Consider the following 26,674-nt stretch of genomic DNA (forward strand, 5'->3'; position numbering starts at 1 on the left):
TCAAGTTGCTTGAGGAAAAAGATTTGCAGCAATGAACTGGTACTGAACGAAAACATCAATTCTATAGACAAGTTGATAACTTGATAAGGTCAACTAGAGCTAGTCAATGGTTGCAATTTGCAATTTGGAGGCTTGTCAGCTCTGAAAATTCCTACATAACAGCATTTCCAGCGCTTACAGTTACAGAGAAAGATAATAAATTCATGTAGAGATAGCCAGGGTTGCTCATGCATAACAAATCAAAGAACATTCCTAACATTCTCTGATAAAAGAGTTTTTATTTTAAAACCACGACTAATTAATTACTCAGTTGCTCAGCTAGTGTTTGTATATTGAGACAAAAGCTATGACTGATCACACTTGATGATGTAAGTTGCTTAATGGTACACCAAATCTTTTCTCTTTCCGTTAACAGAAATCATTGAAGTCTAATTGTGGCAATGTATACTACTTATGACTCCGCATTGAAGTTTAGTCAACTTGTGTTGGGAACCATTCAGCTGAGCTCTTTTAACTTGTTGAATTAAAATATCAGTGCAGAAAAAAGAATAAAAAGAATAAAACTTTTCTCACCAGTTATTTGAACTGAAGGACGTCAGTCATGGAGAGGTAGACTTGTAACCTCTCAACACACTCATATTTTGCTTCCAAGACTTTCATATTGTTGTCACCTATAATACTATACTGATTGCAAAGTACATTATGTAGACATTGACAAAATAGGTAGAACCATTAGTAAAAACAAGTAAGGGCAATTTCACTGGTCGTTCATTGTCAGGCCAATGTCAGCTAGCACTTGCGGCTGAAAGTATCAACAAACACACTGCTGATAAGTAACACAATCTATGACCTTAGACCTCTTGTAGTTTTCATCTCATTCATCCAACGAGCACTGGCCCGTAGCAATAAACCTTGTGATTCACTAAAATATTCAGTAGCGACTGTAACTACGCTGTCGGTAGAAATATAGCTAGCGCAATCCTTCCGCATCCATCTTATCAACTAACCAGTCCGTGGCTCCCCTGAAACACGTACACAAACGAGTTACCACGTTATCGAGTCGTAATTAGTAACCATGGATACACCCGGTGTAATGCGCCAGCTAATGCTCACAACCAGAAATTATCGAGTTAACAATGCGTGTGGTAAGTTCTGAGGGTGGTGAACTAAAAAGTTAGCACAACTTTTGGGTGTGATAAGCTGGAAGGACATTGACACTGGTAGAGCAGAGTAAGGTAGCACGGCATTGGATGAAGGTGCTTACTCGTCGTCTGCCGAGGCTGCTCCTCGCTTTAGCAACCTCCTTCATCCTTTTTCTATTCTTCTTCAACAGTAAAAATGGCTCGTAAGTATTGTATTAAATATGCTTTGATCGTAGGCTGATCGGCTTAACTCAAGTGAGTTACTAAACTGCTGCTATATCTGAGTTTCTTTAAACACAGTACAACTCAAGTGAGTTACTAAACTGCTGCTATATTTCAGTTTCTTTAAACACGGTACAACTCAAGTGAGTTACTAAACTGCTGCTATATCTGAGTTTCTTTAAACACGGTACAACTCAAGAGAGTTACTAAACTGCTGCTATATCTCAGTTTCTTTAAACACGGTACAACTCAAGTGAGTTACCTAACTGCTGTTATATCTGAGTTTCTTTAAACATGGTACAACTCAAGTGAGTTACTAAACTGCTGCTATATCTGAGTTTCTTTAAACACGGTACAACTCAAGTGAGTTACCTAACTGCTGCTATATCTGAGTTTCTTTAAACATGGTACAACTCAAGTGAGTTACTAAACTGCTGCTATATCTCAGTTTCCTTAAACACGGTACAACTCAAGAGAGTTACTAAACTGCTGCTATATCTCAGTTTCTTTAAACACGGTACAACTCAAGTGAGTTGCCTAACTGCTGTTATATCTGAGTTTCTTTAAACATGGTACAACTCAAGTGAGTTACTAAACTGCTGCTATATCTGAGTTTCTTTAAACACGGTACAACTCAAGTGAGTTACCTAACTGCTGCTATCTGAGTTTCTTTAAACATGGTAAAACTCAAGGGAGTTACCTAACTGCTGCTATATATGTTTCTTTAACCACAGTACAACTCAAGTGAGTTACTAAACTGCTGCTATATCTGAGTTTCTTTAAACACGGTGCAACTTGAAGAGAGTTACTAAACTGCTGCTATGTCTATAAAAACTGTTGCCATTCTATAAAAAAAAACGGGACTAACATGTTTAAGAGCCCCAAATCCAAATACGGAATGAAGGGTGCAAGTGTGCCACTTGTCCCACTGGATAGTGGGATGATGTACATTTCTAACTTCAGCAATGACTTCTGACAACTGGCATTTTAAAATCCTTCTTTCATCAATTGATAAAGTATTTACTAGCATTTGTTATGATTAACTTTTATAATATGAGAATAATGACTTGGCTTAGGAATAAGATATATCTAAACCAAGCCTCTTACGGCCATGTTAGGGATAGTGAGGGCCCTGAAACTAGGACATGACATTCATAAAAGGAATGCAGCCTCAAGAGCTCTATGGGAACTGTTGGTATTTCATCGCCAGCATCATATATTGTGCCCAAGCACGTGATATAAAGTTATAGTGTGTGGTTACAGCTTTCGCTGCGATGCCACTATACATGGCATGGGTATAGCAATTCTTGTTTCAGATTGATTGGCATCTTGAATAATAATTAAATTAGAATAATAATTTGATGGCTTGTCAGCTCTGACAGTCCTTCATAACAGAATTTCTAATGCTTACAGTAAGGGAGAAAGATAATAAATTCATGTAGAGATACCCAGGGTTGCTCATGCATAACAAATCAAAGAGCATTTCAAACGATCTCTGATAAAAGAGTTTTTATCTAAAAACCACAACTAATTAATTACTCAAGCCAGTCGGCTAGCGTTTGTGTATTGAGACAATAACTATGACTGATGACACTTAATGAAGGAGGTCGCTTAATGGTACAATATATTACTCGAGATCTTTCAACTTCCTGTTAACAATGTTAATAGAAATGATGAACTGCTAACCTTAATATAAATGACATATTAGTTAACAACATTAAGATGAATGGTTTACTGTTAGTAGTTTAAACAGAATGCTAACAATGTTCATGTGATTGGTATGTTGTCAGCTGGCTGATAAGGCTAATGGAAATAGTACATTTTTAATCATATGAATAGTACTATCATATAATCCACAGCATAATAGCCATTGAAAACTACTGATGCTGTTTATACATATGGTGAAACAGTTACTAGAAGCGGTCTGCTAGCTTAATGTTAATAGGAATGATGTAAACAGGAATTACATGTATATACATACTGTTAAGGCTTGTCAAAGTGGCATCCTGTTTACAGTTTTAAAGATGTTAATAAGGAGGTTACATTGCTAAGACTACTAACAAAACTGGTATACTGTTACCAATGTTAAAAGCAATATTGCGTGTTAACAGTGGTAATATAATATATAGCATACTGTTACAATGCTAACCAATATGTGTGCCCTGACAGGTTGCCCAGTTACGGAGGATTACTAGATGTCCGTCACAACTCTCTCCTCCTTTTCAACTATTCTACTCCAGAAGCACCAGCTATACCCAACGCACCGCCCAGCTGCACATCTAAGAAGAGCATCATCTTTATTAAGACCCACAAATCTGGTAGCACCACGCTGATAGCTACCTTTCAGAAGTATGCGTATCTTAATGGTCTCTCCATGATGGTACCTAATGTGGAAAACAATATGTTCAACTGGCCCATGGAGTTCCGCCCCAATATTGACAATGTGAAGAATGTGCAGGATGAGAGGTTTGACATGTTAGTCAACCACATTATATTCAACAAGACATCAATTGCTCCTCTTATGTCTCCGGAGGCCCAGTATGTGACGATACTAAGAGATCCACTCGCTCATCTTAGTTCCTCCTTTCGGTATTTTGACGTCAACGCGAATGGAAGGCTAGGTCTTGGAGTAGAAGGTTTCAAAAGATTTTTAACTGACCCAGCCAAGTATGATGCTACACCATATTGGATGAAAAACGTCCTTCCATTATCTAGAAACCGTATAAACTCTCTGACTCGTAACCTGCAAGCCGCAGATTTAGGGCTAAGCTATTGGGACTTTGACAAGCCTAGAATTGTAGATGAGTTTATGAATCGAACCATGAAGACTTTGCAATTTGTGGTCATCTTAGAAAGGATTGATGAGTCACTTGTGCTCCTTCGTCGACATATGTGCTGGCGAATGCAGGATATAATATTCATCAGCAAAAATGTGAATCCAACCCGACTTCTAAAGATGAATGATTATCCTGGATGGGCTCGTATTAACGCTTATAAATGGAATAACGTAGATCTGTTATTGTACCAAGCGGCTAACAGGCGATTAGATGACTTGAGATCATCTGCCAATGGACTAGACGACGAAGTAGCTGCCTATAGAACAATTCAAAGGCAAGTCACTAAATACTGCAACGGTTTACTGCGTGAACCCGGACAACACAAATCTACATTAACAATAAAAGCCGGACGATGGAATGAAGGGTTTTTAGTAGACAGTAAATTTTGCGTGTTACTTTTGCTTGATGAGCGAGACTTGACCCATGTTTTTAAATGCAAGCAGCACCCTGAGCACAAAGACTGTCAGGAGAAGTCAGGTTATAGAGCAAAAATGATGCTATCTATGATAGAGGGTGAGATAGAATACAAACAGATTCTCATGACCCCGAGGACTAGCTAATGATTGGCCTCCTTCCAGCCTAACGATGTGCTTTTTATAACCTCAATGTAATTTAATTACAGCTGTAGCTTTGTTGGTACACAATTACCATAAAACTGTACAGACATACCAGCTCACCAAGTGAGCATGATTATATGTATATTTTATTGTACAAGCTTTTTACAAAAATATTTTTAATATAGGTTCCTACAAATCTGTAGAAATGGGAAATCTGTTTAATAAAAAAAGTCATACATGTTGGCGTATATGAAAAGCATCCAACCCAAATTGTATTTACAATGTAAACTCAAGTATTTACAAATCGAACCCAAAAGAAACGAGAACGGAGCACTCAGTAGAGTCAAAGAATAAACCGATGGTACAGTGTAGCGTGCGTATGGTATAACTAGAAGGTAACTTTGGTGAAGACCTTCTTGGACAGTGCCTTGGATATCCTCCAGGAGTTTGGCTCCTCATACTTGTTATACAGTGGCTCAATCTTCTGCTGTTTCTTATGCTTGCTCAGTTTGCTCTGATCAGCAAACTTAAAGAACTTACCGGCGAACTCGACTAACCACTTGGCATCTATAGCGCAGACCTCTCTCATGTACTCCTTAGTGGTGAGCACCAGCTCGTGGTAAATAACCCTGCGGCAATAAAGATTTATTGGTAACAATCTATTGAGACGGAAATAAAAGGTTTAGACCACTAATCTTACCACAAACTAACATAAAAACAGTTTAAAATGGTTTGAGAATTACTGGTGGAAGTTATAGATCTGTTTTATATTTCTGACCAGCCTAGGCTGACATATCACACACTACAGCCAATCAAAGCTGACATATCACACACTACAGCTACACAAAGCTGACATATCACACACTACAGCCAATCAAAGCTGACATATCACACACTACAGCCAATCAAAGCTGACATATCACACATTACAGCCAATCAAAGCTGGCATATCACACACTACAGCCAATCAAAGCTGACATATCACACACTACAGCCAATCAAAGCTGGCATATCACACACTACAGCCAATCAAGGAACGTAATGAAAAGACTGCTGACTGTAAATAAATGTAGAAATGACACAAAAACTATGCAGACTGAAATTGTGTTCTCCTGTTACAGCAATCTTACCATTCAGGCTGCCTGTTGAATAGGGCACTTGACGGGTGTATGTAGACATTCTGGCTGTCTGTCAGCGTCCTGTAACCCTCCTGTGGGTCCTTCTTGGCAGCATTGCGAAAAAAGCCTGAGCAAATAGTCTTCTGTACTCTAGCCACGGCCTTACCACAGGACACTACATCCAGCTTGTGTCTACAAAAAAGGCTAACCAATCCAGATACAGTCTTGCCACAGGATACTACAACCAGCCTAAGTCTGCCGAAAGACCCCCAACCATGACAGCGGGCTGTCATGTAGTAAGATTAGACTGAGTGATGTCAGCAAAAGATAAACCTCCTCAAACAGTCAAGTAGACAGAGCAAACCATAGACATAACCAAACCATCCAACTAGTTGACAACCCTGCATTGAATGTTTTCAAACAAGACTACCTGAGTTCTTAGCTCATGTTTCATAGAGTTATACCGCACAGCCGACATACCACTATAAACTTAACAGAAATTGGTCACATAGAACAATGGCTTACTATCTGATGATGGTAAACAGATATATTTTTAGTAATGTTTTGAGTCAACCAATTTAAGAAAGGCATGGGTATGGAGAGTAATTCTACCGTACTACGTATATATTGAGTGAATAGCAATAGTCTGAACAGATGAGTGTAATGTCTGTGCAATCACATGATGAGATCACGCAAGATACATTTATTAACCCACAGTATAGGTGAAACAATAAATACGTACCACTATATTAAACCAGGATTAGTTAGATGAGCAGTGTCAGCAGCTGGACTATGGTATATATGACATAATTACATACGGTATATATACATATATGGAATATACCGTATATATACTGTATATGGTCTCTATACATGTGGCATACATATATGGTCTATATACATATGGCATATATACATATGGCATACATGCATATGGCATATATATACACTGTACATAGTCTATGTGCATGATGTCACAATGTGCAAGAACTCTAGCCATACTAGTATAACAGTCAGAGAACTCGAGCTATACTTGTATAACATATGAAGAACTACAGCTATGCATTACTAGTAAAACAGACAGAGAACTCTAGTTATAATAGTATAACAGTCAGAGAACTCCAACTATACTATTATAAACTAAACTACTATAACTATACTATTATAAACTAACTACTATAACTATACTATTATAAACTAACTACTATAACTATACTATTATAACTAAACTACTATAACTGTACTATTATAACTAACCTACTATAACTATACTATTATAACTAAACTACTATAACTATACTATTATAACTAACTAATATAACTATACTATTATAAACTAACTACTATAACTATACTATTATAACCAAACTACTATAACTATACTATTATAACTAAACTACTATAACTATACTATTATAACTAAACTACTATAACTATACTATTATAACTAAACTACTATAACTATACTATTATAACTAAACTGCTATAACTATACTATTATAAACTAACTACTATAACTATACTATTATAACTAAACTACTAGTACTATACTATTATAAACTAACTAATATAACTATACTATTATAACTAAACTACTATAACTATACTATTATAAACTAACTACTATAACTATACTATTATAAACTAACTACTATAACTATACTATTATAAACTAACTACTATAACTATAATATTCACAGCCATGCGGATTAACAAAAAAAATAAATGAACAAGGCTTTTAATGTTTGAAACCAACGTGTCAATTTTTGCTTTCCTCACCAGATTACACCTAATGACTAGTCACCGGATTACACCTAACAATTTGCTGTAAAATTGGTAAGTAACCTTACCTGTCCATAATTCCAAGCATCTGTTTCCGCACATCCTGTGCCCGCTTCAAGGTTCGAATTTGTACAAAGTTTTCATAGCACCAAGGGTTAGAGAACTTGTTATTCTTCCAGGAATTGTAAACGGCGAGGAGTGTGAGATGGTCCCCCTCTGCCTGGTGGAACTTGGCCTTTTTCTGGTCAGCTAGCTGTTGCTTATCCTGCAAGAGCATGCAAGACGCTAAAGAATATATAGGAATTGATAGGGATTGTTATCATTCTGCCATGGATGAAAAAAAAGAATAACAAGTGGCTTAAAAAGTGGTTCCAACCTTTTGATCTCTGGTGGAACAGGGTAGGACAAGTACGAGGCTAATTAACACAGTGCCAAGTTAATGCTAAGGCTAGCTATGTGTAAAATACACACGTAAGCTTTTATTCTAAAAAGACTTAGGTATTGGTCTTCATTTTTAATGGTTAATATAACACAGTAAGTAAGGATAGCTCATGTCTTCCTGTTCATTAATTACTAAGATTGACAATTATATGACCTCAACTAGATTTAGAGACTCAGCAATGCCACGTCTCACATGAACTCAACCTGTCCTTGGATGTGTCCTAAGCATTTTGCTCTTTGTCAAAGGGCACGCAATTCACTGGTGTCAGATTTGGTGATGAGTATGAATAAAGGTAATAAATTGTTGTCATAAACATACAACCGATGTTGACCAGATGTAGCTCCTTGGTTAAATAAAGAGATAGAAACAAATGGGGAACCAATGAAAGACAAAGTGGACGGATGGCAAAGAGAGGAGGTGATGAAAAATAGAAGATTGAAAAATGTGACAAAAAGGAATGAAGGTGATGGATATTTTGGAAAGCTCTGGTAATATTTCCAACCCGACAGCTAAAAGAATGCGAGCCAAGTTCTATTGAAAACGATAAATGAACAGGAAAGCTGCATTCCAATGCAAATGCTATTTTAACACTGCATTCCCCAAAACATCACACTTTAGAATCACATGCTCAGAACGCCGTGTCTATTTGTGTATCTAAATTCTAAATCATAGCAGACAAACTGAAATAGAAAACCACACGGGACTGAGATTAGATCATATATGAGACTGTGATAGGAGATAACACAAAGCTGCGATAGATCATAGCCTACCTAGCCTTCAAACCGTTTGAGAAGGACCAACCTTGGGTCTGTAGAAGACATTTTGGACTGAGAGCATAGAGACTATGGTGAGGATCTCATCGCTGCACGCTAAGTGAACCGACATTATGAGCATCTTAGACAGCATTGGTTCCAGAGGAAACTCGGCCATCTGCAATAAATGAAAGCATGAACGTCGTATGTTTATATGTTAGTGTATCAGAAGATATAACATCAGATGTATTTAATGTTAGTGTATCAGAAGAAATAACATCAGATGTATTTATATGTTAGTGTATCAGAAGATATAACATCAGATGTATTTATATGTTAGTGTATCAGAAGATATAACATCAGATGTGTTTATATGTTAGTGTATCAGAAGATATAATGTCAGATGTATTTATATGTTAGTGTATCAGAAGATATAACATCAGATGTATTTATAAGTTTAATATATCAGAAGATATAACATCAGATGTATTTAATGTTAGTGTATCAGAAGAAATAACATCAGATGTATTTATATGTTAGTGTATCAGAAGATAAAACATCAGATGTATTTATATGTTAGTGTATCAGAAGATATAACATCAGATGTATTTATATGTTAGTATACCAGAAGATATAACATCAGATGTGTTTATATGTTAGTGTATCAGAAGATATAATGTCAGATGTATTTATATGTTAGTGTATCAGAAGATATAACATCTGATGTATTTATATGTTAGTGTATCAGAAGATATAACATCAGATGTATTTATATGTTAGTATACCAGAAGATATAACATCAGATGTGTTTATATGTTAGTGTATCAGAAGATATAATGTCAGATGTATTTATATGTTAGTGTTTCAGAAGATATAACATCAGATGTATTTATAAGTTTAATATATCAGAAGATATAACATCAGATGTATTTATATGTTAGTGTATCAGAAGATATAACATCAGATGTATTTATATGTTAGTGTATCAGAAGATATAACATCAGATGTGTTTACATGTTAATATATCAGAAGATATAATGTCAGAAACTGCCTAATTCCATGTTGACACCAACTGATATCATGTGAGAATATACAGATCTGTAGATATGAACTATTTTCACCTTAATTCAGAAAACAATCTGAATGTAAGACTTTCAATAATCGAACACGATAAGTTAATGCAAGCAAGCCCAAATATTGAATCCAAAGCAGGCGTTCTTCAAGACACCGTTTCAACCATAATATACTAGAAGTAAAACTGAATCGGCAGTGGGCTTTCACCACTGAATTAAATGTGACTCTCCAAAATTTGCCTTTCGCTACCAAGAGCAATGTTGATTATCACAAACAATAGACTAGCTGCCATTAAAACCTGCTTACAACAAAAGGAATAGGCGCAATAAACAAACATAAACAGCACGTTGCTGCTCCCCTCTTGTGTGACCAACTAGTGATATAAATATAATCCCAAATCCTTTTGTATACTTTCTAGTTCAGAGTGCAATTAGAGAACAATGTTATATAAATTAGATTAGAAGGATGAGGATTAAGAAGGGCTTAGGAGCGGTTAATACAGCTGATATTTCAGCAATTAATCAACTTGATATTCGTAGAATGAGCTCTAAACTCTCCATCTGCCTGTCAAAGAGGCGGAACTGGGTTAACGATTAACTAGCAGTCACCCACCCTTCTCCCTAATCTCGTGAGCAAGCCTTCATCATCAAGCGCACTAAGGGCGTGTAACTGCTCCATGGCGGATATCAGCGACTGGACTGGTGGAGGGTCCATGAAGTCAAAAGCTAACATATCATTGATTCCCATGGCCTTGAGTGATAAGACAGTGCTAGCGAGGTTGGTTCTTTGGATCTCTGGCACCTTCAGAAAAAGAAGTCATGGGTGAGCCCAGACTGTTTTTTAAGCCCTGGTGAAGCCTTAACCAGATATTACATGGTTGACACGTTTTAGTCAACAAGATATTAAAAGGTCAATATGTTGCCCATTTATTGACCTTTTAACCTCTTATTGACTCTAGGATACTTGCCCTGTGCAACTCTGTGTTCCAGAATTTGACTTCATTGCTAACTTTTGCGCTTCAAATCAGCTGTTATATTTTTGTATATTTTACAGTTGACTCAAGCTTAAATTTTATAATATGTTTGTGTATTCATACAAATAGGTTGGAATATAAGTTATAAATTTAATTATTTTTGTGGATAGAAAGGGGTATTCTCAATAACAATTCAGCCTGCTTCATATGACTGGCAAGAGTTTCACCGAGAATAAAAATTTGAAGTTTGTCATATACTAACCAGTCTACTGAAACACATTAAATATGTAATATTTATGCATTGCTATGACGCATTTAGCATGCCTATGATGAGGTTTTAGCCAATGTTTTTTCATTGCTTTTGGTTACTTATAGTTTCTGCATTGAATAAAAGCAACTTTTGCAGCACATAAAGTCAATTTAACAATGTGTGATATTACTAATATTTACTATCAATTTGAAAATAACTTACTCGTATGACTAATACAAATGTTCACGAGAAAAATACTACACATGGCCTCTCAACAGCAACCTTTACTCCAAAAAATAAAAATAGCATAAACATGCAACGAAAACAGCAGAAAAAAGCAATCTTGTGGCGGTGAGCGTCACCGACTGAAAAATTTCGATGATTCAAATATTAAAATATCCAGAAATATTTTAATGTTGTTTTCCAAGAAAGGCAAAAGTGAGACGACTCCATACTTGCAGCCGCCAGAATGGACAGATCATGCATGAAGACTCTTTTCAAATTGTGACTGAAAATATCTACTCAAAAGATGATATTTTGGTAATAGAAATAGATAAGTTACGTCTGCCAAAGTAAATCACATATTGTAGTCTTGCCATTGCATGAGCTAGCAACAAGTTTCTCTTTGCTACTACATTCTTTTCTATCGCATACAGTGCGCCCCTAGATTACAGCGCCTCTGTTTTGCTCACTTTACGATGTAGAAGGTACCACACCCTCTTTACGGCATATTTTTGCCTTACGACATTAACAAAAATGTTTTTCGAAATTCAAATTTGTTGGTCGGTGTGCTGAATACGTCGGAATCACAAAGATGCCGACATGCTATTCACCAAAATCCTTCCTACACCATCTGAAAGAGATACGATGCTCACTCGCTCTCTTTCTCTCCCTCTACCTTTCTTTCTCTCATTTCAGCGTTTTTTGTGTTTCGTAAATGTTTGATATCATGTGAGTAAAAAAGGATTAGTGAAAAGCAAAAGGGAAAATTTATTGTGCAGTTTAGCGATTAGTAGAACATTTACTAAAAATTTAATTCATTTTACGCGCATAACTATATAACAACATATATAACTTCAAATTGTTAGCCACGGGTCCTAACATTGATAACGACATTAAAGGAAGAAGAAAATGATTTTACAACAATAAAAATTTTATTGAAGATTAAAACCACTAAATAAACTAAAGTTACTGTAGGTAACTATAGTTACTAAGGTTAATATACTATTTTGTTACTAATGTTTAATATGTACAGTGCACATATAAAATTTTGATGTTTTTTACTAAGGGGAGTTTGCATTAGATCATAACTATGGGTTTATATACCCCTCTATACGACATTTTCGCCTTATGATGCCAACATCAGAACGAATTAATGTCGTATGGCGGAGGCAGGGGTTGCACTGTACATGTATAATCAGCTGAGATGAGTGGAAGTTTCATACACGGGGATAACATGGTATTTACAATTTTCCTTGTTTAATCACTCAAGTATCACATGTGGGTGCTAATGGGTGCCTTTGTTATCATACCTGTGTCTTTAACATTTCATCCCTGTAGGCTCTCTCTGTATAGAGTCTGTAGCACTTGCCAGGTCCTGTCCTACCCGCTCGGCCTGCTCTCTGCTTCGCCTGAGCCTTCCAACACGCATATAATGTATGAATGTACAATATGTAGATATTGAGACAGAACATGTGCAATGCTTAAAGCTGTTATCTCAATAACAAACAAAGAGAAGCCGATTCAAAATTACTAAAAGGTAATTATTTGGCAATCTATTGTTTTGAATGGTGATAGAAAAACAATCGAAAAGGCTGCTGAGTTAGCTGCGTAATCTGTGGGCATTGTACATAATTACCTCAAAAGTATAACTTGCAAAGAGAGTGCCGCAGTAGCAAATGGTATTCAATTTCAACTTTATAAACAACTTGTAAACATCTTGCTTCTAATACATTGTTGTTACCACCTTATTGTTGACAACTTGTTGCTGACACCTTGTTGCTAACACCCTGTTGCTAACACCTTGTTGTTAACACATTGTTGTTAACACATTGTTGTTAACAACGAAGGGTCAACAACTTGTTGCTGACATCTTGTTACTAACGCTTTGTTACTAACATCTTGCTGTTACACCCTTATTGTTAACACCCTGTTGTAACGCCCTGTTGCTAGCACCTTGTAGTAAACACCTTGTTGTTATCAACAAGGTGTTAACATCTTGTTACTAACACCACGTTGCTAACACCTTGTTGCTAACACATTGTTGTTGACAACTTGTTGCTGACACCTTGTTGCTAACACCTTGTTGCTAACACCCTGTTGCTAACACATTGTTGTTAACACCTTATTGCTAACACTTTGTTGCTAACCTCTTGCTGTTAACATTTTACTGTTAATACCTTGTTGTAAATATTTTGTCACTAACATCTTGGATCCACACAGCTCTAGCTAAACAATCCATGCGAGTGAATTAGAATCTGACTGCTGTGAGCCAAAGGAAGTATTTAAAACATTTTAGTGGCAGTACAACGAACTCAAGCTGCTACCCTAGGAGACTTATATTTCACTAGTATTTAGTTTCGTGAGTAGCATACAGAGTAAAATTTCGCTGCAACTTAATTTCGCATCTCTGATGAGTGCGAAAATATAGTGATGTGAAAATAAATGCAGTGGAACAAACATAATTAGATTCCTCAGGTTCGGTTCACCGATAAGAAATTTTTTTCAATTTGGAACTAGTTTGTAATTGTGAACCGCAGGAAGAATTGTGTGGACGAGATTGATAATGCAATTTGATCGCTTGCTGCCATTTGTTTCTTGGACTATCAATGAACCAAGCTATTTAATTCCGCGTTTTCGCTCGTTCGTTATGATAGTTTAGTTTCGCTCATGAAATTTTCGCGAGAGGATGACTCCGCGAAAATGCGAAAGTTAGATGAGGCGAATACATAAGTGTCCTAGGGTATAAAGTAAGACTGCTAGCACATTGGCTAGTATCACATATCTACCTCCAACAAACAAGAACAAAAGGGAGGAGTAACATGAATGACTATACTGACAGATGAAGGATTCCAGTCTAACCTGTGATATAGGAGTAACAATAAGCTGGTCCATCCCAGTTTTGGAGTTGTATACCTTTTGCTTGACAAATCCAGGGTCCACCACATAGTAAATGCCATCTATGGTAAGTGACGTCTCAGCAATGTTGGTTGCAATGACCACCTGGTAGAAGTGACACAGTTAAATTCTACTCCAATATTTGATTTAAAGTTTATGCAATTTTAAAGCCAGTTTGAGACAGCTGCCTCGCGATAAGACATCAACATGATGCATTATAGAATAAGTTTATTACCTGATTCAGGTACCTAACATAATATGAGAGACATGTACTCATAGACTTATACTCATACATGAACTCAATGTGCTCATAGATGAGCACATTAGTTACTCAAAATATAACTTCGCATGTCAAATATGTGACACGCATCTCACCTTCCTTGAACCCTGAGGAGCAGGATCAAATATCCTAGTCTGCATTTCACTAGGCAAGGCGCTGTAGACCGGGAGAATGATAAGCTCGGGCACCTGCTGACCACCGAGTGCTTTCATTCTTTCATATAGAATTTCACAAGCCGTATCAATCTCCTCCTGACCGGTAAGGAACAGCAAGATGTCACCTAAAAGACCATCCTCCACAAGTTGTCATCACCACTTGTCATATGCATATACTGCCGATCAGCACACACCATACGCATATACTGATAATCGACCAAAATCTAAATACCTTAAGCTCGCAGTTGGCAGCAAATTTTGTGCTTTGTATTATAATAATATGAAATAACTAATTTGTAACAAGAAATAGAATTTCGAAATATGGAAAATGCACAACTGATGAATAAAACTGAATCATTTCTGCTACAATCTACCAGAGATACTAAATAGCGGTTGAACACCAAGTCTACAGCTACCCAGGCAAGGGTAAACTTACAAATAAACATGAAACTGTTTACATACATTCAGGTGAAATAAGATAATATAATAATTTAGCTGCTGACAGATTTTTATAATTTGACAGAGAAGTAGAAGAACTCGCAGCAATAAACTCTGCTGAGCAACATAGAGAGAACACATGTAGAATATCAGTGAGATAACTCTACCGCTAATACAACTGCATTCTATAAAGATATGCAGCCTACAGTGATATACATCTGGTCTATTGTGGCATAGTGTGGACAGAGCAAAACAAATTGTACCAGAAAACAAGCAAAAGTGTTTATACAGATTTACTAGACAAACATAGGCGAGGTAAGTATTGCAGCACCTTCTCCAAAGGTAAATGATACACACATTACTGAAGTCAAAGTGCATTTATACATTTAATGCAAGTACGTATGTGCACTTTTAATTTGTATATTTGCATACACGCTCTATAAACTGTGTACCCTCAGACATACTCTATAAACTGAGTACCCACAATACCTACTTCAGAACCCCGTGAAATTACTAAAGATCAAAGGAAACATACCTAGCTCTTAGAAAAAGCGTAGAGGTATTCCTACAATTAGGGCTATGCACTCCTAACAATTTTCCTTGCCAAAAGTACTCAATACATGTACTGGTAAAAGTTACATTCAACTCCTAGGTTGTGAGATCAGCATATAGGTATATGGTTGGCTAGAACCGATGTAACTGGGGCATCTGTTAGAAAGGAATCATACCTGGAGGCTCTGTGAGGTGAATCTGCATGACAGTGATAAGAGAGGCGTCAAGGTAGTCGCTCTCAGCCTCCTTTGTGTACAGTATCTCGACAGGAAATGTTCTGCCGGGTATCGTGAATATTGGCTAAAAAAAGGCACGACATAAGAGTGGAACAGGTACATAAAGAATGAGAGTTGATAGAATTGAGCGCATTCCTAGTGCACGCTATATGAGAAATACAAGCAGCTCCACTTTCCTCACATAAACTAGATAGAAGAGAAGTATGGTATGGTGATCACTAGCGGATATCAATATTCTGGGTAAACAAGCTGTATGAAAAACAAAACAAACTAGTGAGAAGCAATGGTGTGATTGGTAACTCGCATAAATCAAACTTGGTCACCAACTAAAGCAGATCTTCACATCTTAAAGTACTTTGGAACACACGAGTTCTGCAGTTGTTACTGTCTGGTCGTCAATGAAAGGAGTTAGATTGAGAACCCTGCTGCAAAAAAAACTGTTGAAAGGGAACTTACCGCTTCAAAGAAGTATGAAGAAAACTTGACCGCGTCCAGTGTCGCTGAGGTTACAATCAACTTCAGTTCTTTCCTTCGTTGTACCGTCTGCAAACATGGCAGATACACTGACGACAGCTTTGCATATCATAGATACAACTCTAATAAAAAAACCTCGACTATTCCTAACAATGCAATCTATACGCTATACTTTACTGATTACATATACTCGTATGATCTAAAATTAGTGAATGTAACCAAAAAACTATAGGGCACTTAATTTAGAGTAGGCCAACTAACATACCTTTTTAAGAAGACCAAAGAGTACATCAGTAGAAATTGTCCTCTCATGCGCTTCATCCAACATGATGAGGCTGTAGGTGGAAAGGTCAGAGTCGATGAGACATTCTCTCAGAAGCATACCGTCAGTCATGTACTTTATGTGTGTCTCAGGACTTGTGCAGTCTTCAAACCGTATTGTGTAGCCAACCTGTAACAGGTGTATGACAACATTGGGAAGAAGGTACACAAGTAGGCAACATCCTCTAGTAAATACTAACAGGTCTAGAGGTACCGGTATACGAGGTACCAAATACAAGTATATCACAGGTTGCAAGATATTAAATTTTCAAAACAAAGCTGTAAATTTCATTCTAGCAATAATAGGTCAAACAGCAATTAATGAGACATGGCTGAACATTATAGAAGCGATGTACAACTCATGAACTATGGCTCAAATTCGTCACACCGTGTCTCTGAAGAGCAGTCTGCCAGCAAACTAGAGCCTATATGAGATGAGTGAGTGTGACCAACCTCTGTGCCAAGCCGGCAGCCAAACTCTTCTGAGACTCTCTTAGCCACAGACATGGCGGCGACTCTCCTCGGCTGTGTGCAGCCTATCTTCCCGTAACCAGCCTCTGCTAAATACTGGGTGATCTGTGTAGTCTTACCAGAGCCTGCAGCGAGTGATCATATACTTTAACATTAGCTAAGGAAACTTCTGTTCTTTAGAGAAGGATAACTCCTGTTATTTATGGAAGGAACTAGTTGACAAGTTAGACACATAAAACTACATTGGTGATCAACAACAAAATAGAGGGAGATATGAAGAGAGAAGTCTATGCCATAGATTAAAGTGTAAAAAATTATTGTAATTTACGTGTATGTAATTGCCAAAAAAACATTTTAAATGTTTTATAAACGATTCCAATTTATACCAACAACTTCGTATATATTTTACTAGTGAGAATATCTTTGTCCATATAAATTGTTGTTTGTGTGAAGCCTTGTTGTCATTGTCGCTCAAAACCAATCTTAGTCGTAACTAGCGTGTGATAGTGATGAAACTGAATCGAGATTGTAGTACTCAACTATTTTAGCCAATCATAGATGCGTTGGCTCCATCTCTGCCGCAGCAGTTTCGCAGCTAAACATGAATGTCAATCACATAGCAAACTACCTTGGGAGAAGGGGCAATTCAGCATTTGACGTGGTACGGCTGCAGGCGCAATGACTGGGCCACATCTCGCGTTTGACCGGTAGCTTCCGGTCAATGTATTGGGCACCCTTGGTTTAGTAAAACTTTAACCAAACTAGGACATACCTGTCTCTCCAATAACAATTAGCACCTGATTCTCATTTATAGCCCGGATAAGTTCATCCCTAAGCTTGAATATTGGTAGACCCTGCAAGAAAAAACATTCGTAAAGATTCAAAGTCTATGAATGAAAATAAGTCTAAACATAAAAAATACCATTTACCATGGTTTTAATGGCACCTGCGCTTACCTGTCGCTGCTCCATAATGGAACGCTTCTCCTTCTTTCCGTACGACACTTTGGGCCCACCAAGAATATTCTTCTTCCACTCAGGCATGTCCTGAAAATTGGATGAGCCAACACCTCGACCCGACGCTTGTGCATCAGAATTTGCTAAAACGTACAAAACAATATGGTACAGAAGAAAGTGTAGTGCATCAATAGATGTGCAGATTTTTTGATGAAGGCCCTTCGCTAGTCTAAAACAAGTTACTGGTAAGACACTTCCACGGGTAAGACACTAAAACAGGTGAGACACACTAATAGGTGAGACACACTAACAGGTGAGACACACTAATAGGCGAGACACTGAAACAAGTGAGACACACTAACAAGTGTTACACACTAACAAGTGAGACACACTAACAGATGAAACACTAACAGGTGAGACGCTCTGACAGGTGAGACGCTAACAGGTGAGACACAATAATAGGTGGAACACACTAACAGATGAGAAACACTAACAGGTGAGACACACTAACAGGTGAGACACACTAACAGGTGAGACACACTAACAGGTGAGACACATTAACAGGTGTGACACACTAACAGGTGTGACACATTAACAGGTGAAACACAGTAACAGGTGTGACACACTAACAAGTGAGACACTCTGACAGGTGTGATACACTAGGCGACAGTCTCACCATCAGCGACTGGATCAAGGAAGCTCCCTCTCCCACTACTTTTATTTTCCTCTGCCTCGCTCTGCCTTTGCGCATTCTTCAGCTCACGCCTTTCCTTCTGTAGCGCTGACTGCATCATGGCTGCCTGTGAGAGTGAGCCATCAGGATTCTTTACTATCTTTACAGGTGATAAATCCAGCCCAACTCGGCCATAACCTTTAAGGAATGCGGGCTCTTCCTCAACCAGCTCTATCTGTAACTCTTCATCTGCATCAAAGACATGAGCTACATGTATGTTAAAGATATGAACAGTATTCAGTAATAGTTCTCAATTACAGTTGCCTTGAGACAGTGAAGTGTTGAGAACCTTCACACACTTATACCTATCTACATAATATGAAAGATTAAACCCAATCATGCCAATAACATGATAACAAGACACACCATGGCAGCCATTCGCAACATGCATCTACTTAATCATTCTTCAAAGGTCAAGGACTTCGGTAGACTGTTATAGCTCTAAAGAACATACATTTACTCAAAAAGGAAGGACCGATGAGACAAGCCTATAAAGGTTGAAGCCAAAAACTAGTTTTCAATAACGCATTGTATCTTAGAGATATATTGACAGTTGATCTATTGATCTTCTATTGATCATGTATTGATCTGGGCAGTTTAACAATTACCATACAGGAGTACCGATAAAATTGAAAAGAATGTTCACCTTCCGAGTCCGCCTGCTCCAGGTTACCCGTTTCGTCATCGTACTCTGGAAGCTCTGATTGGTCAATTGCTCCAGCTGCACGCAGTTGCTGCAACTCCCACCGTTCTTGAGAGTTTGCTCTTCGTTTTCTGCTGCGTTTGTCCATCTGTAGTAAAACAATTAAGTGAAGCTGTACAATCTGCAAGTTTTTAGTCAAAGAGCTGTTCCATGTAGAATAAATAGTTTGTTGTAACTATACAGCACCTGTTCAAGATCAGGTGCCTCCGGTACAAATGATGGAATAGACGGTCTATCCGGGTTTCGTATTTCGGCAACAGTTCCCACGTCACCGCCTGATCGAAGTCTTTTTGTCTGTGCCAGATTCAAGTCCTCACCAGTCTTTTGGTCTACATCCTGCAACACACAGTATTTTCTCAGCCCAGTGAATATAAGATAGAAATGATTAATTCTTACCGGGCACACTCGGAACAACCCAGGTGGCGAAGACTATGGTTTCACAGAATCACCCTCAGTAGCCCATCACTGAGTTAGAGGAATAATCTTTGCCATATTGACCGACGCTATAATAATAACTATTATCTTTGTACACAACCTTTGAACTGAAATATTTCCAAGCGCATGGATAGTCTTCTGTCCGCACAACAAAACTATTGGCGTTAAATTCCAAGTACCTGTCTTCTCCACAATCAGATGCATGTACTTTTCACAACCAGATACATGTACCCTCTACAACCAAATGCATGTACTCTCCACAACCAGATACATGTACTCTCCACAACCAGATACATGCACTTTTCACAACCAGATACATCTACTCTTCACAATCAGATACATGAACTCTCCACAACTAGATACATGTACTCTCCACAATCAGATACATGTACTCTCCACAACCAGATACATCTACTCTCCAAAACCAGATACATGTGCTCTCTACAACCAGATACATCTACTCTTCACAACCAGATACATCTACTCTCCGCAACCAGATACATGTACTCTCCACAACCAGATACATGTACTCTCCACAACCAGATACATCTACTCTCCACAACCAGATACATCTACTCTCCACAACCAGATACATCTACTCTCCAAAACCAAATACATGTACTCTCCAAAACCAGATACATGTACTCTCCACAACTAGATACATCTACTCTCCACAACCAGATACATGTACTCTCCACAACCAGATACATGTACTCTCCACAACCAGATACATGTACTCTCCACAACCAGATACATGTACTCTCCACAACCAGATACATGTACTCTCCACAACCAGATACATCTACTCTCCACAACCAGATACATCTACTCTCCACAACCAGATACATCTACTCTCCACAACCAGATACATGTACTCTCCACAACCAGATACATGTACTCTCCACAACTAGATACATCTACTCTCCACAACCAGATACATGTACTCTCCACAACCAGATACATCTACTCTCCAAAACCAGATACATCTACTCTCCACAACCAGATACATGTACTCTCCACAACCAGATACATCTACTCTCCACAACCAAATACATGTACTCTCCAAAACCAGATACATGTACTCTCCACAACCAGATACATGTACTCTCCACAACCAGATACATCTACTCTCCACAACCAGATACATCTACTCTCCACAACCAGATACATCTACTCTTCACAACCAGATACATGTACTCTCCACAGCCAGATGCATGTACTTTTCACAACCAGATGCTTTCTATTGATTTTTTAAAAATGATCAACCTGAAAAACAAGACGCACAACCTGATAATTAGTAGCAAAGTGAACTAAACTTAGAATGAGCTTCATAAGACATGATTAGTTGTGATAACATCAGTTTAAACTGCTTGGTTAAGGAGAGCAATTTATATATCATCCAAGCCAATTCACTACACACCTTAATTGATAGACCAATCTTCTCTCCTGTGTAGCTGATGACCTTGACTTTCACTTGCTGGTTTCGGCTGACCACATCTGTGACCTCATTCACATGTCCTTCACGGCTGAGTTGGGATATGTGAACAAGACCCTCGCATTTGCGACTCATGATACCAGAAAGCTTTACAAAGCAACCAAATTTCATTGTGCTTGTTACCTGGCCTTCATATATCTGGAAAGAATATTTAAGAAAGGCTTGCTGCTGTCACTTTGTTATTTTGGTGAATTAGCCTGGCAATGCCATTAAACTGGAAAGGCCATTCGGAAATAAGCAATTATAGTTGATACAGAAAAAAACTTTGTGAGTTGCTGATATAATACATAACATACAACATGTAGCGTTGGCTAGCATACCGAGTCAACTATACAAATCATACCTTTCCAACAATTGGCTCTGGGTCCATATCCATCATTCCGTTCTTTTTAGGTTCTCTACTTTGTGACCTTCGCCTGTCCGTCGATCGTCTTCGTTTATCTCGATGTTTCTCATAATTTCTAGATCTTGATCGTGACCTCGATCGCCGATTATGTGATCTTGATCGCCGACCACGTGATCTTGATCGACGACCACGCGATCTCGATCGCCGACCATGCGACCTCGATCTGCGATGACGTCGTGAATGACGATCTCTATCTCGAGAATAATCTGCATCTTGAGACCGGTCCCGTCGTCGATGTTTTCTTTCTATGCTTCGCGACCTCTTTTTATGTTTAGATCTGAAATTCACCAAGTCATGCAAGTCAGTAACTGAATAAGGAAGGCACAAACACGCTCAATAGCAGTTAAAAATTAATAATAATCTCACCTGTCAGTTCCATTTCTGTCATGATTCCTTTCTCTGCTTCTACTCCGCAAGCTTCTAAGGAATGAAGAAACATTGCTAACATACAACTTGAGCCAATTATGAAGGTCGATGAGTGTCAGACATCAGTAAAGTATTTTACATATGAAGGTCCATGTCTATGAGTGTAACAGTTCAGTAAGGTATTTTACATATGAAGGTCTATGTCTATGAGTGTAACAGTTCAGTGAGGTATTTTACATATGAAGGTCTATGTCTATGAGTTTAACACTTCACTGAGGTATTGTATATATAAAGGTCTATGTCTATGAGTGTAACACTTCAGTGAGGTATTTTACATATAAAGGTCTATGTCTATGAGTTTAAAAGTTCGGTGAGATATTTTACATATAAAGGTCTATGCCTATGAGTGTAACACTTCAGTGAGGTATTTTATATATAAAGGTCTATGTCTATGAGTGTAACACTTCAGTGAGGTATTTTACATATAAAGGTGTCTATGTCTATGAGTGTAACACTTCAGTGAGGTATTTTATATATGAAGGTCTATGTCTATGAGTTTAAAAGTTCAGTGAGATATTTTACATATAAAGGTCTATGTCTATGAGTGTAACACTTCAGTGAGGTATTTTACATATAAAGGTCTATGTCTATGAGTGTAACACTTCAGTGAGAAATTTTACATATAAAGGTCTATGTCTATGAGCGTAACACTTCAGTGAGGTATTTTACATCTAAAGGTCTATGTCTATGAGTGTAACAGTTTAGTGAGATATTTTATATATAAAGGTATAAGTCTATGAGCGTAACACTTCAGTGAGACATTTCATATCACAGAACAGTTGTGTAGTACCTGCGGGCTTTGCCAGGCTGCTTCATGAGACTTTCAAGTTCCCCAAGCATATTATCTGCAACCTTGGCATCATCTGCACTTTCATCTGATACTTCTTCATCCTTGTCTACTTTAAGATTGAGCTCATCATCCAGCATGTGCTAGAAAAGCCAACCTCCCTTAGAACCCATTGTTCATGACTTCATAATGTATAACACTTTATGATGTTGTGACCAAACATTCAACTTGTAATCTTACATTAATGAGACAACTCATATATACAACTCACTATAAGTGCATATCTTTCTTCTGTAAAATGCAACACAAGAAAAGTGCAAATAACAAAAATATATTGTGTTTCGACTGTTAAAATGTCTGCTGACTTCTGGATAATTAAGCTAATTTATCGGCTAGTCATACCCTGACTGAAGGATCATCTGGTATAGCAAGCGCAGGACATAGTGCTTTTTTCAAACCCTTGTCTTCTACCTTTTCTTCAGTTTTTGTAGTCACACTCATTCGTTGAATGAGCCGAAGTAAACTGCCAATAAGGGCATCCTACAATAGACATCACTTTGAACTGACTCACTAATGCTCTACTACTTGGTACTAACCTCTTAGTAACTGGTACTAATGGCTCTTCAGTCCAGCTATTTATTAGCAAACTAATCAACTCACTAGCAATATTTGTCACAAATTTGCTGGTCTGTATTATATTTATGGAAGGTATGGCAACAGAATATTTATGACTAAATATCATGAGTAGCAAAATTATTTCGAGCTTGTTTCCAATCGTACACGAGCCCAGTGATCTTCAGCTGCAGAGTCAGCTCTGACAACAAGGTTTATATTTAGACCTTTAAATTTGAGATTACAAATTACTCAAATTACATTTGAGAATCTATTTATACTAGTTGAATGTCTGGCGTTGCCCAGATTATAAAAAAGTCTGCTTGGAAAATTTATTTTTATTTAACATATAATAACAGTTACCATTCTAACTTCCAAACTTCATATCATGAAAAAAGAAATGGGTTTCTATACCAATATTTACTACATTTTCGCCTTACGATGCCAACACTGAAACAAATTAAAATCATATAATTGCACACAAAATTATTTTTCATTGTAATCGTAACAAAACAGACTTTATTTAGCCATTACTTGCTAAATATTTCACATTTACATTGCAACGCCGAGCATTCACCTAATCACATTTAAAATTTCTGTGCACGCTGCTCTGTACATCACCTATTGATGAGGATATTAAAAAATAATTCAAATTTTTACAAAAAATTTGACAAAGTACTAGTAACTTAGCATGTATACCTATATCAACATATCTTAAATACTTGTAACTTAACTTATATAGCAACATATCTTAAATATTGATAACCTGACCTATACAGCAACATATCTTAAATATTGATAACCTGACCTATACAGCAACATATCTTAAATATTGATAACCTGACCTATACAGCAACATATCTTAAATATTGATAACCTGACCTATACAGCAACATATCTTAAATATTGATAACCTGACCTATACAGCAACATATCTTAAATATTGATAACCTGACCTATACAGCAACATATCTTAAATATTGATAACCTGACCTATACAGCAACATATCTTAAATACTGATAACCTGACCTATACAGCAACATATCTTAAATACTGGGAACTTAACAGCTGAGGTAATTCATGTTAGCCTGTGTGTAATTAATGGTGTAGTTTCGCTTTACATTAGGGCATGACTGCAGCTGTAGCAGAGGCACATGACTGGTGTACATGGGGACATAATTGCTCTACATTTGGACATGATTACTATACATCGGGGCATCACTACAGCTGTAGCATGGAAACATGACTGCTGTACTTTGGAAGATAGCTCCTATAATAGGAGGACATAACTGCAGTATATTACGTTACACTGTAGCAAGACTTATAACAAAAAACATGTTTGTACATTTAAAAATGATTATCATATTTTGCTTTTAAATTCATATTAAACCAGTTGAAGAGTGAGGTTGATAACGAAAACAGCAGTCTTGTCTCATTCACACAAATGATTCGTGTCTCTTTCTACATAATAGATGATAATAATAATCCATAATAATAAAAATAGATGACTGCTTTTATTTTAAGAAATAATTCAGTTAACTCAGAGTCTACTGAGCTACACAAACACTAACTGTTGGTATCCTTAAAGGTAGAATATTCACAAACATAATCAATAAGTACAGCTAACAGAAACAGTCATCCAAAAAACTACTCTGTGCACAAGTGTAAGATGCAATTCACTCACTGAGAAGTCTGCATCATTTTCTATGAGCTTCTGTTTAAATCCGTCAAAAGAATTATTCTTCTGCGCAAGGTCAATGACAAATTCAGCTGTAAATAAACAATATTTGCTGCTACTAACTTTCATACACAAAGAAATTAAAAGAGACGCTTGATTGTTAGGCAAAATTAAACAAGAAGGCTTTAGCGCTTACCAAGGTCTTTATCATTAAGGCCTAAATGGTTGTCCAACTCTGTACAGACTTTAGACACTAGAGACAGGTACTCTAGTTTTTGAAGTTCATCCATTTGGCAGCATCCACTACTCGACCAGCATCAGCTAGAACCTTTCAACAAGCAGTTTACCTAAAGGCGCAACAAAAGAGAGAGTTTGTCAATAGTAGCGATGCCTTTCAGTTTTGAAAAGTTGTGGGATGCAGTAAAGACTCCTTACCTAGTAACCGGTTTACATGTACTACAGTTTACACTAAAACTTTCTATAGATTGTTAAATCTGTTAAATAAATTGTTTTTAGTATGGATCAAGGCTTTCATAAAATTATTTTCTTCCTAAAAAGTCATTCGATGAATGTTTAGCTTTGGTGTTTTTAGTGATTGGTTTTAAAAAAGTGAATTTCGGTGTTGAAAATTAGAACATATATAACTTTGAAAAATAGTGTTAAACATCTATTTTAATAGTGGCTTACTATTTCTAACGCAAAATAAGTTTGTTTATCGAAGTCATGTATATTAAAAACTATCGATGGGAAGCAAACCAAAGTAAGACTATTAAGTATGCATGATGCGACTTAGCCTTGCTTAGACTTGAAATCCACGGATAAGTTAAATTCCGGCATTTCATTCATTAGAACAAAGACACAGCCCTACAAGAGTTGATTGAAGTTTTGCTTCAAAGGGTGAAATGAGAACGTTGAAGCGAAATGCAGTAGCTATGCATCTCAAGAACCTACCTCATTAAACCTCAGGCTAGCAGTAAAAAAAATTGTGTTTTCAGGAGGTTAGGCCCAAGTCAAAACAAGTGTTATGATCAGCTTAATGAAGTAAGAGATGGTTGCTGTCAGTAATTTGTTCATCTGCTAGCAGTTCTGACATAAAGCTTAGCAGGCTTTCAAAATGTTTAACTAGTAGCGTGCCACATGTAAGCAATGCTGCAGCACTGAACATTCACTATCACTCCATAGAGTCTAATATATAAAAAACTGCTGAGGGGCAGACATGGCCTCAGCAGAATAGCTGAATTTTTTTGTT

General features: G+C 37.2%; 2 protein-coding genes across 2 annotated transcripts; one reads left to right on the forward strand and one right to left on the reverse strand.

Annotated features, from left to right (window-relative positions):
- The first annotated feature begins 984 nt into the window (after positions 1–984).
- LOC137390671 (galactosylceramide sulfotransferase-like) lies at positions 985–5,006 on the forward strand. The gene is made up of 2 exons (XM_068076998.1): positions 985–1,345; positions 3,534–5,006. The coding sequence occupies exons 1-2, from the start codon at positions 1,251–1,253 to the stop codon at positions 4,759–4,761; spliced, it is 1,323 nt and encodes a 440-aa protein (XP_067933099.1). The 5' UTR covers positions 985–1,250; the 3' UTR covers positions 4,762–5,006.
- Positions 5,007–5,142: 136 nt separating this feature from the next.
- Positions 5,143–25,767, reverse strand: LOC137390656 (ATP-dependent RNA helicase DHX8-like). The gene is made up of 24 exons (XM_068076983.1): positions 25,622–25,767; positions 25,432–25,517; positions 23,537–23,674; positions 23,138–23,277; positions 22,288–22,341; positions 21,859–22,198; positions 21,441–21,653; positions 19,772–19,921; positions 19,529–19,673; positions 18,826–19,071; positions 18,150–18,292; positions 17,966–18,047; positions 17,176–17,318; positions 16,667–16,852; positions 16,384–16,470; positions 15,868–15,991; positions 14,642–14,826; positions 14,231–14,371; positions 12,682–12,786; positions 10,539–10,727; positions 8,902–9,030; positions 7,727–7,923; positions 5,889–6,068; positions 5,143–5,387 (listed from the first exon to the last, which is right to left on the reverse strand). Exons 1-24 carry the CDS (start codon positions 25,713–25,715, stop codon positions 5,147–5,149), a joined length of 3,738 nt encoding a protein of 1,245 aa, XP_067933084.1. The 5' UTR covers positions 25,716–25,767; the 3' UTR covers positions 5,143–5,146.
- Between the last annotated feature and the right edge of the window lie 907 nt (positions 25,768–26,674).

The sequence above is a fragment of the Watersipora subatra genome, chromosome 1, assembly GCF_963576615.1.
Source record: "Watersipora subatra chromosome 1, tzWatSuba1.1, whole genome shotgun sequence".
Lineage (NCBI taxonomy): Eukaryota > Metazoa > Bryozoa > Gymnolaemata > Cheilostomatida > Watersiporidae > Watersipora > Watersipora subatra.

Excerpts from the sequence above, each read along its gene's own strand:
- LOC137390671 (XM_068076998.1), top strand. The coding sequence starts at position 1,251 with ATGAAGGTGCTTACTCGTCGTCTGCCGAGGCTGCTCCTCGCTTTAGCA. Across the intron at positions 1,346-3,533 it reads TTCAACAGTAAAAATGGCTC|GTTGCCCAGTTACGGAGGAT; the intron begins GTAAGTATTGTA and ends GTGCCCTGACAG.
- LOC137390656 (XM_068076983.1), bottom strand. The coding sequence starts at position 25,715 with ATGGATGAACTTCAAAAACTAGAGTACCTGTCTCTAGTGTCTAAAGTC. Across the intron at positions 18,048-18,149 it reads CCATTATGGAGCAGCGACAG|GGTCTACCAATATTCAAGCT; the intron begins GTAAGCGCAGGT and ends TTTTTCTTGCAG. Across the intron at positions 15,992-16,383 it reads CTTCATACTTCTTTGAAGCG|CCAATATTCACGATACCCGG; the intron begins GTAAGTTCCCTT and ends GCCTTTTTTTAG.